We start from the raw sequence: 12,128 nt of genomic DNA on the forward strand, positions 1-12,128 counted from the left end.
GCAGATATGGATTTCATTTATTGACTTTCTGACAATCCAAAATGCAAACAAAATACCTAAAAATGCACACACCTCTTAATACATTAGGCACAGTTTAATCCAACAACCTTTTTTTCAGAGGAGTATATGGAACGCCATCATCCTTAATAAATCTGACCCATCACCTCAAAATTATGATGTTTATTGTGAAACCATTACATCACTCCCCTTAAAAGAAGACTCACCTTTTCTATTGCCATCTCCTTCACTGCCTTGTCCACAATGTTCTTCACCTCGTCCTCCACCCTATGTAGTTGCAGGGCCAGGAGATCCCCAAGAACGGTCTTTTCATTCATTATAAACCTCACCTTGAAAAGAAAACACATAACATTAAGTCAATAGGTGTCAGGTTTATCATATCTGTAGAAGAACATGAAGAACTGATCGACACAAACCCCCGTCTTGCTCATTAACTGCAACCAGTGTCTCTTCCTGACTGCAGGGTTCTGCAGCTCGTTTACTGCTCTCAGACTTGTTATTAGATTTTTAACAGTAGACTCCAAGCCCAAATAAACATCCCATGTTCTTATCTCTTTATCAAGGGTCTTCATTTCCTAAAAATGATAAGAGCCACATAAATATGCAATAATCATTCGAAGAATGTGTAGTAGACATTGCAGCATGCATAAGAAATGTTCTGCAGTAGGACCTTGACTAAGAAAAGCCGATAGCTGAATTGCGAGGCCTGAGCATGGAATTTTTTAGAACTAATATTCTTTAGTTTTGTATATATTGACTAATTCCATTTTCCATTGTAGCAACTGAAGTGTCCTAACCTTACTTCTTTCTCAATACGAAACATCTCAAGAAAAATAACGTAACATGTCATTTTTTTTTATATACTACTTTTTTCTACAGCGCCATCATATTCCACAGCGCTTTACAGACATAATCATCACTGCCCCCTTTAGGGCTCACAATCTGCGTCTGAGTATCTACCTCCAGTAGGTGTATACGCCCAACAATTATGCATGATAGAGCACAAGGTGAAAAGGTACCTTCACACTAAACGATATCGCTAGCGATCCGTGACGTTGCAGCGTCCTCGCTAGCGATATCGTTCAGTTTGACACGCAGCAGTGATCAGAATCCTGCTGTGATGTCGTTGGTCGGGGCTAGAGGGCCAGCACTTTCTTTGGTCGCTGGACTCCCGCTGACATCGCTGAATCGGCGTGTGTGACACCGATTCAGCGATGTCTTCGCTGGTAACCAGGGTAAACATCGGGTTACTAAGCGCAGGGCCGCTATTAGTAACCCGATGTTTACCCTGGATACCATCCTAAAAGTAAAAAAAAAAAACGCTTCATACTTACCTTCAGCTGTCTGTCCCTCGTCGCTCTGCTTCTCTGCCCTGTGTAAGCACAGCGGCCGGAAAGCAGAGCGGTGACGTCACCGCTCTGCTTTCCGGCCGCTGTGCTCACAGCCAGTACAGAGAAGCACAGCGCCGAGGACAGACAGCCGAAGGTAAGTATGAAGCGTTTGTTTTTTTTTACTTTTAGGATGGTAACCAGGGTAAACATCGGGTTACTAAGCGCGGTCCTGCGCTTAGTAACCCGATGTTTACCCTGGTTACCGGCATCGTTGGTCGCTGGAGAGCTATCTGTGTGACAGCTCTCCAGCGACCAAACAGCGACGCTGCAGCGATCCGGATCGTTGTCTGGATCGCTGCAGCGTCGTTTAGTCCTCCGCCGGAGTACAGACAGCGGAAGGTAAGTATGAAGCGTTTGTTTTTTTTACTTTTAGAATGGTAACCAGGGTAAACATCGGGTTACTAAGCGCGGCCCTGCGCTTAGTAACCCGATGTTTACCCTGGTTACCAGCGAAGACATCGCTGAATCGGTGTCACACACGCCGATTCAGCGATGTCAGCGGGAGAGCCAGCGACCAAATAAAGTTCTGGCCTTGTAGCCCCGACCAACGACATCACAGCAGGATTCTGATCGCTGCTGCGTGTCAAACTAAACGATATCGCTAGCCAGGATGCTGCAATGTCACGGATCGCTAGCGATATCGTTTAGTGTGAAGGTACCTTTAAGTTTGCACCATTATAGCAAATGGGCCAGTAGGGCATGTGCTAAAATCTCGTTTTGGGGGGATGTTCAAACGTTAGCCCCAACAGGAACACTGCATGTGGCGAAGAATGCAGTGCATCTGTACGTTCTCCCTGTGTTTGTATGGTGCATACGCCCAAATCATGTTTTGCAGGAAGTTTAGACATAAGCCCTGACTGGACCACTGAACGTAGTGAAGAATGTAGTGTGAAAGCACCCTTACAGGAAATTCTCCATGGGAGCAAAATTAGCAAATTAGCTTTCTTGCAAAACAAATAAGTCTATTTTGCGAAGTAGCACCTAGGTGAGACGGCTGTCCTATGAATCAATATCTGACCCTTTATCGAGCCTTCAAACATAACCAGGAATAAAAGTCAAGCCAGAAACTCATCTACAAACAGCCTGCTTCGGTTGCACCTAATCGGTGTAAAGGCCCCCACACACATTAGACCAAAGTTGTACAAAGTAGACGATTTCAACCAAATTGACCATTCGACATTTGGATTTTTAAGTGGCAAGTCATTGACTTTTATGCAGCGAACGTTCATATTCATCTGAAAGAACGATCGGGCATATCTGATAATATCATTCATGGCATAATGTGTGTTTTTTTGTTTACTATTTATCGAAAATATATGTCTTAATCTAAAATATATTTCTACAACGTAATTGGACATGTGTATGATGTAGTCGGGCAAACAAAGATACGTACAAAGACCATCTGTTGGTGAAGCAAAGATTTCTGGCTAACGATCTCATTGTTCTCCCGAAGATAAGCGACCACCAGAAATGTCTGTTAGCAGCTCCATCATAGAGAATATAGGAACGCTTGACCAATGAATCACTTCCGTGTGAAGGAAAGATGGCTGAGATGGCTGTCGGCCAAACATTTGGCTGAAGTATCGTTCATTTGACAGCCATCTAATGAGCATGGGAGAATAATGAACTAACATCACCTCACTGGTGTGAAGAGCACCCTTAATGAGGGTTCGGTCCACAGAGGCATCATTTTTGCTCCTGAGCTGGGAAACCATGGATAAGGAGAGAAAATCCAGCAACCGCAAACATACTGTATATAAAACATCACACTTATTAACATAATTAAAAAGGAAAAGTTGTGAAAAGATATTAAAATACCATAGCAAGGCTGGGTCTAAGTGTTTAGAGCGTTCACAGCTCTTAGTCAAGACTGGCAGCTCACTTTCTCATGATTACTTACACGTCCAAAGACAGGGACATTGATACCGACACTGACTGAGCACACGGCTCAGGAGACTTAACAACCTCACGTGAGTTGCGGAAATGCAAATGCCGACACCACTGGAAGAGAACGGACACGGGAGATGAGTGTTTTTATTTTAATGGGGGGCAAAAACTCAGAATGAGAAGGGGTTGTCCTAGTAGTGGACAACTACTTTAAACTAAATTTCCAATAATGTATTTAAAAGCCATAACTGTGTCTCAACCATGTGGTTGGCCACTAAGGGAGATCCTACCCTTAGATACCTATTCAGAAGACATTACCAGTGCATGGCTCTCTTGCGAGACATTTGTGGGCAAGGAGATGTTTTCTTCCCACCATTGATGAGGGTCTCCTTGATGGATAAAGGTACCGTCACATTAAGCGACGCTGCAGCGATATAGACAACGAGCCGATCGCTGCAGCGTCGCTGTTTAGGTCGCTAGGAGACGTCAAACACCTGCAACAGCTGAGCGATTCAGGAGCGATCCAGTGATGTACTTATCATTCTCGCTGGTTGTTGCTCCATGAAAAAACATTGCAGGCATCGTTGCTTTTGCTGTCAAACATGATGAACCACGCCGACCTGACGACCAAATAAAGTTCCGGACTTTCAGCGACGACCAGCGATGTCACAGCGGTATCCTGATCGCTGCTGCGTGTCAAACACAACGAGATCGCTATCCAGGACGCTGCAACGTCACGGATCGCTGTCGTTCTCGTTGGAAAGTTGTTCAGTGTGAAGGTACCTTTAGACCATTTCAAACCACAGATCATTCAGTCACTGGTTTGGATAACCAATGTGCCATCTGTTGGTGTTCACTTACTGAAAATTGAACAGTAAACAAACATTGCCTGTATAATCTACAACTTCTGTAACCCTCCTTCGATGTAATTACCAGAATCAATGCTCTCAGGCTATACAGTATTAACACCAATGGCACAATGACCAATGGCAGATGGATCTGGATAAGTTGGAAACTTGGGCTGAAAGGTGGCAGATGAGGTTTAACAATGATAAATGTAAGGTTATACACATGGGAAGAAGGAATCAATGTCACCATTACACACTGAATGGGAAACCACTGGGTAAATCTGACAGGGAGAAGGACTTGGGGATCCTAGTTAATGATAAACTTACCTGGAGCAGCCAGTGCCAGGCAGCAGCTGCCAAGGCAAACAGGATCATGGGGTGCATTAAAAGAGGTCTGGATACACATGATGAGAGCATTATACTGCCTCTGTACAAATCCCTAGTTAGACCGCACATGGAGTACTGTGTCCAGTTTTGGGCACCGGTGCTCAGGAAGGATATAATGGAACTAGAGAGAGTACAAAGGAGGGCAACAAAATTAATAAAGGGGATGGGAGAACTACAATACCCAGATAGATTAGCGAAATTAGGATTATTTAGTCTAGAAAAAAGACGACTGAGGGGCGATCTAATAACCATGTATAAGTATATAAGGGGACAATACAAATATCTCGCTGAGGATCTGTTTATACCAAGGAAGGTGACAGGCACAAGGGGGCATTCTTTGCGTCTGGAGGAGAGAAGGTTTTTCCACCAACATAGAAGAGGATTCTTTACTGTTAGGGCAGTGAGAATCTGGAATTGCTTGCCTGAGGAGGTGGTGATGGCGAACTCAGTCGAGGGGTTCAAGAGAGGCCTGGATGTCTTCCTGGAGCAGAACAATATTGTATCATACAATTATTAGGTTCTGTAGAAGGACGTAGATCTGGGGATTTATTATGATGGAATATAGGCTGAACTGGATGGACAAATGTCTTTTTTCGGCCTTACTAACTATGTTACTATGTTACTATGTTACATTCTTTTCATCACCTGAACCTAAAAATCTACAAATAATTACCATCTAATTAGTACAAGAAGGCTATAAGTGGATCTTTTCACATAATTGTTAAGTGCCACTTCTTTGAAACACTCTTTATAAAGATTGAAGTGTCACAAGAAATTATATAGCTTCCCTTTAAAGAGAGAATTTTCAGCATCTTCTTACTTGAACTTTAGTTTTCTCATAGATACAAAGTCCTATAGTGACGGAATTGATGAATGTTTAATGATTAATTCTCAGAAAGAATGAGAGGTGTTCAAAGGAATGTGCAGCAAGAAACTTTTATATTTGTTCATATCATTGGAACAAATCTCAGTAACACAAATGCCTTTTGTACTTGAAATCTACATATTGTGATAGTATCTGTCATGTGTCACAGTCAAAATTCACAATTAGTATAATGAACTTATAACCAACTATTGCTGTCAGTCAATCTGAATGTCAGATTGTCTCATTGAATTGGATCCTATGAATTGCACGCCATACGCAGTGGGATCTGGTAGAATAGATGACTTAGTTCATATAGCTACCTGTCAGAGACATGGGGATGTGCTGAGCCTTATAATTAACCGGTGACATAACCTGAAGCTCCTGCACTCGAATGCATATTCTGTAACACAGCCTCCACCTCCTATGTGACATTTATTATACTGGTGTCTTCTTATGTGGCTGAAAGGATCTTAGGGCTCGTGCACAAGAAGATTGCCCATGTTACTCTATGGGGATATTCACCTGACTGATTTTCTTTCTTTGAGTCCGAGGAAAAAAATGAATGACACATACAATTTTGATCCAAGTTTCAGACGTAAGTTTATGGGTCCGTGTCAAACCTTCTGCCACACAAGGATATCATCCGAGTGCAGTTCGATTTTCACGCACTGACATAATGGAGAAGATGGAGAAACTTTTTTCTCTCCATATTCGAGAACAACTGATCCAACTCTGATCAAAATCTGATTAAAGTCTGGTCAGAGTCTGATCAGCATAATCGGACCATCTTCTAGGAAGGAGAGAAAATGGCTGTGTGCACTGTCAGGAATCCCCTGACCGCTGTCACCAATTGGTCAGGATTCACACCGTGACCGTCACCCCTACGTCACGGATTGAGGTGACTTTAGGCCAACAGACGGCTATCACATGTGCAGGGGGGGCTTATCTTAGTTATCCCTCCACTCCACGATGTGATGAAAAACCACACACAAGGCTATTGACCTCTTAGTTTACAGCAGGGGCTTATTTTAGGCATCCCACTGCTTTTCTATATACCACGAACTGCAGGGATTTATGTATATCCCGCTTACAGTTCCACTTAACACTTGCAGCTCTCTGGCGCCCCCCTTACTCTCAGGTCAGATTAGGTACTGCACCTAGGTTAATTAGTCGCCAGACAGGCTGCCTGCTATGTACTGGCTATTGGGCACGCTGCAGCGACGCGATAACTACTCCCACTTAGGCAGGAACAATAATTATCAACGCCGCAGTCGCTACAGCAGCACCCCAAAAGCCTGCACACGGTATCACCGCCACCAGCTTCAATTAAACGGGTCCGAAGCTAACCCAACACAACAGTAGCGTATTTCCCTTCAGAAGACTTAGGGTACGGTTTAGAACAGGAGAAAAGATAACACTCACATGTTCAAAGCATGGCAGGCACCCAGGCTAGGGCAGTTTTCCATACGTCCGAGCTCATGGGATGTACTCAGCTCTTCCAGGAAAATAGGACAAGAAGGAAGCTGGGGATGTGTGCAGACAGTTATAGCTTAAGCCTGTAACATCCCAGAAAGGGGTTGGATCACCTCGTCCCTCCTACCTCTTCAGTTAACTCATTTTTTCTAATCTATATCTAATTTCGATAACTCCGCTACAAAACATGTCATAGTCCTAACAAACTCATCATTCATCTCGGATTAACGTGAGCATTCTAATGAGATCAAATATGTCCTATCTGGGATACATATTTACAGAGAAAACCCTACTTCTTTACTAGATGGAGCTAGAAGCTCAGGTTTTACGTGGTGAATAGATCCACCGAGGGGTGTAAAGAATATATATTTTTCCTATTTCTAGCTTAAATCGTTTGCCTAGTATCTTACAATAACAGAACAAAGACTCTCATGGATTTCTGGAAAATTTTAAACAGTTCTCTGCAGTTCTCTGCTAGAGGAGATTTGAGCCTAGTCGTAAATTCCTTTCGGCAATAAAACCTCTCTTCCCCCATACATTGGCAAAGCAGCTCTTGGCTGAGTGAAAGGGAAGGAATTTGAAGCTACAAACTGTTGCAGCATCACTCCAAGAAGAGGGGCTTAGCCCACGCAGGCTAGCAAGAAAACTAACTTATGATATTTCATACCATATTGTGACATGCACATAGGCTCCATCTGGCACCAGGACCCAGGTATAAGTGCTACAACTGCACCCCCTCCATAAAGAACATAATCAAAGGCATACATACAGTGACAAGTAAAAGTTTGGAAACCCCTGCTCAAAATTACTGTTATTGTGAACAGTTAAGAAAGTTGCAGATGAAATGATCTCTAAAAGGCCTAAAGTTAAAGATGACATATTTTCTTTGTAATATATATATTATATTTTATCTCTTACATTTATAAAAATTTGACAAAGAAAAATGGCTAGTACCTAGTAGCACCCCCTTTTGCAAGTATCGTAGTTCTTGCATCCAGCCAAGAGTCTTTCAATTCTTGTTTGAGGGAGTTTCATCCATTCTTCCTTGGAAAATTCTTCCAGTCCTGCGAGATGCCTGAGTCGTCTTGCATGCACTGCTATTTTGAGGTCTAACCACAGATTTTCCATAACGTTCAGATCAGGGGACTGTGAGGGCCATTGTAAAACCTTCAGCTTGCACTTTTTCAGGTCGTCTATTGTGGATTATGATGTGTGTTTAGGATCATTATCCATTTGCAGAAACCATCCTCTTTTAAACTTCAGGATTTTTTATAGATGGTGTTATGTTTGCATCAAGAATTTGTTGAAATGTAATTGAATCCATTCTTCCCTCTACCCGTGAAATGTTCCCCGTGCAATTTGCTGCAACACATTCCCTAGGCGTAATTGATCCAACCCCCTTGCTTAGTGGCTGACGAGATGTTCTTATCCTGAAATTATGTGCCCTTTTATCTTCACACAAACATTGGACCATTGTGCCCAAAGAGTTCTATTTTACTTATTACAGGGTATTTACCCATTTTGTTATTAGTTTTTAAATGTTTTTATGTTCAGTAATTACTAGCAATGAGCAAATGTGCTCAGATAAGGCGTTATCTGAGCATGCTCGGGTGCTAGCAGAGTGACTCCGGCGTGCTCAAATAATATGTTCTGAGTCCCCATGTCTGCCTGGTTGTTCAATAGGTACAACCCATGCAGGGATTTCCTGTTGTTAGGAAATTACTGCATGTGTTGCAGCTGTCGAACGGCCACGAGACATGCAGCCACAGGGACTCAAACATATTTTTCCAGCATGCCAAAGACACTCGGTTAGCACCCGAGCATGCTCAGATAACACCTTATTTGAGCACGTTTATTCACTAGTGATTAAGCATTTATGTTGTAAAATCAGCTATTTGGGTTTCAAACTTCTCCTACCTTCATTTTTTGACATAGGAAAAAATACTTCCTGTGAGCCATATTAAATCTCATTGCACCAATACATCCAACTCATTTTGTGTGGCAATGCAAGATATTACATAGCAATTTTGCTTTCCTATTCTTTTCTGTTTCTCCACTCTGTAAATAAAAATGCCTTTAAAGCAGGGGTGCACAACTCCAGTCCTCATGAGCCACCAACAGTGCATGTTTTCAGGATTTCCTTAGTATTTCACATGTGATAATGCCATCACTTGCACAGGTGATGATTCCAATACCTTGTGAAATGCTAAAGAAATCCTGGAAACATGACCTGTTGGTGGCTCATGAGGACTGGAGTTGTGCATCCCTGCATTAAAGTCCCTGAAGGAAGTTGAATCTCCTCTAAAAATGTCCTTGTCATCTTAATGAGTTCTCGACGGACACTTGTCACTTGCCTATGGTCAGCTTCAGGCTCTCTTTCCATCATATTTAGTTGGAAAGTTGGACACAAAAAGTTTCTCACTGTTATCCTGTGACATGGCCTTACATATTTTTGAACTGTTGCCTTTCACTATTATCTTGTCTGTGATGATAATGAGACTGCTGAAAAGTTATCTGTACAGGACAGGAAGTTGGAATTTAGTATTAGGCCTAGTAGCCAGTGTGAAAACTGCATATGTTTTTTTAATATAGTGATAATGAAAATTTTAAAAATACAAGTTTCTCTTTTTAAATACAAATAATAACAAAAATAGTTTACATTTTCTGATTACATATTCCCTATAAAAGCTATATACTGTTTTTGACAGTATACATTTTACAAAAAGCCATATTTTCCAGAATAGAGATTTTTTGTGATTCATAAAAATGTTATTTTTCTTTTACAAATGTTTTTTCCATATGTTTCAAATTTTTTTTTGCAAAGTGGTAGACAACTTGCCACTCTCTTGCTGAACCATAGAGGGCCAGCAAAAGGTTAAAAAAAAAACCAAACTAATGCTCTCATCACCGCTCACTCGTCTGGCCGATCTGTCTGCTCACTGCCCGCCATCCAGGAAGATTGGAAGGTGGACAGTGAGCAGTAGATTCAGCAGGTGAGCGGTGAGCAGTGAAGTGAATATTACGCTTTTTACAAAAAAAATGAAAAATTGTAAATTCTGCTCACCACTCCTGTGTAGACAGGATTCGCTGGTCTGACTTCCAGGTCAAATAGCTTTCAATGGTCCAAAAAGAGATGTTCTCCACCATCAAAGGAAAGTAGTTAAAATCAAATAGGATAAAAAAATATTGGCAGAATGTGCACATATTAAAAAAACCTATAACGCCTATGAGTTGCAGGTAGAAAAACCCATAATCATTATTATTATTTTTGCTTGTTTTTTACATCCTGTATTTATCATGCTTTGGAGGTCTGTAGAGACCTCAGATCATGATAAAGAACATTCAATTAGTGGAAAAGAACTTTGCTGTGAATTGAATTTCTTAGGAAAATCTTCGCGGTTTGGTGAATTCGAATTTTGTCGCATCCCCTTATCTCTAGTATTGACAAGTATAATCTACCATGGCATTCAATACACATAGACTTTTTTTTCCAATGAAAACCAATGATCGACGTAAACAACTCTATTGGCAGGCGATTGCATAAATTTATTGTCTACAGTTGAGTATTTTTTTTAGAAAAAGAACAATTGATACTGCATAATCCTAAGTGGTGTGAATAGAGCCTATATGACATGTAAGAGTTTGGGCACCCCGGTCAAAATTACTGTTAGTGTAAACAGTTAAGCAAGATGAAAATTAAATGATCTCTAAAAAGACTAAAGTTAAAGAGGACACATTTCCTTTGTATTTTAGGCAAAAAAAAAATTACACTTTAAGAATTACAAAAAAGAAAACGGGCTGATTGAAGATTTGTCTGCCCATATAACTTTGACCAATGTTTCAGACCCTAATTAGCCTGTTAGGGTTATGGCTTGTTCACTATCATCGTTCGGAAAGGACAGACAATGGGAATTTCAAAGCTTTATAAAAATCCAGCCTCTCTAACCTTTTTCCAAAAAAAACTGCAGCCAGGAGTTCTTCTAAGCAGCTGCCTAGCACTCTGAAAATGAAAATAGTAGAGACTCACAAAGCAGGAGAAGGCTATAAAAAGATAGCAAAGCGATTTCAAGTTGCCCTTTCCATAGTTTGAAATGTAATTAAGAAATGGCAGTTAACAGGAACAGTGGAGGTAAAGATAAGGTCTGGAACACCAAGCAAAATTTTAGTGAGGGCTGCTCGTAGGATTGCTACAGAGGCCAATCAGAACACCCACTTGACTGCAAAAGACCTTCAGAAAGAGTTGTAAGACACTAGTGTTGTGGTACATTGTTCTTCTGTTCAGAGACACCTTCACAAATATGTCCTTCATGGAAGAGTGGAAGAGTCATCAGAAGAAAACCTCACCTGCGTCCTCAGCATAAAATTCAGTGTCAGAAGTATGCAAAACATCTAAACAAGCCTGATGCATATTGGAAACAATATTGTGTACTGATGAGGTTAAAATAGAACTCTTTGGGCACAATGGTCCAATGTTTGTGTGAAGAAAAAAGGGCACATAATTTCAGGATAAGAAGTTAAGAACATCTCGTCAGCCACTAAGCAAGGGGGTTGGATCAATTACGCCTAGGGAATGTGTTGCAGCCAATTGCACAGGGAACATTTCACGGGTAGAGGGAAGAATGGATTCAATTACATTTCAACAAATTCAAGATGCAAACCCACCTGTCCCCCCGCTATTCCCCAGCTCCTCCCCTCTGTCAATCCCTTCACTGGCTCCCCGTTGCCCAGAGACTCCAGTACAAAACCCTAACCATGACATACAAAGCCATCCACAACCTGTCTCCTCCATACATCTGTGACCTCGTCTCCCGGTACTTACCTACACGCAACCTCCAATCCTCACAAGATCTCCTTCTCTACTCCCCTCTTATCTCCTCTTCCCACAATCGTATACAAGATTTCTCTCATGTACCACCCCTACTCTGGAACCCTCTACCACAACACATCAGACTCTCGCCTACCATTGAAACCTTCAAAAAGAGCCTGAAGACTCACCTCTTCCGACAAGCCTTTAACCTGCAGTAACCACCGATCAACCAAACCGCTCCGTGACCAGCTCTACCCTCACCTACTGTATCCTCACCCATCCCTTGTAGATTGTGAGCCTTCACGGGCAGGGTCCTCATTCCTCCTGTACCAGTTGTGACTTGTATTAAGATTATTGTACTTTTTTTTATTATGTATACCCCTCCTCACATGTAAAGCGCCATGGAATAAATGGCGCTATAACAATAAATAATAATAATACCAACATGTGCA

General features: G+C 41.7%; 1 protein-coding gene across 1 annotated transcript in view; it reads right to left on the minus strand.

The window, feature by feature from the left end:
- LOC138646080 (dynein axonemal heavy chain 11-like) overlaps window positions 1-12,128 on the minus strand; it is a 377,510-nt gene that overhangs the window by 328,394 nt on the left and 36,988 nt on the right. The window contains exons 13-14 of the mRNA XM_069735549.1: window positions 435-593; window positions 225-347 (exon numbers count right to left, since the gene is read on the minus strand). Coding sequence (XP_069591650.1) covers window positions 225-347; window positions 435-593 — 282 coding nt within the window. The remainder of the gene's footprint in view (window positions 1-224; window positions 348-434; window positions 594-12,128) is intronic.

The sequence above is a fragment of the Ranitomeya imitator genome, chromosome 7, assembly GCF_032444005.1.
Source record: "Ranitomeya imitator isolate aRanImi1 chromosome 7, aRanImi1.pri, whole genome shotgun sequence".
NCBI lineage: Eukaryota > Metazoa > Chordata > Amphibia > Anura > Dendrobatidae > Ranitomeya > Ranitomeya imitator.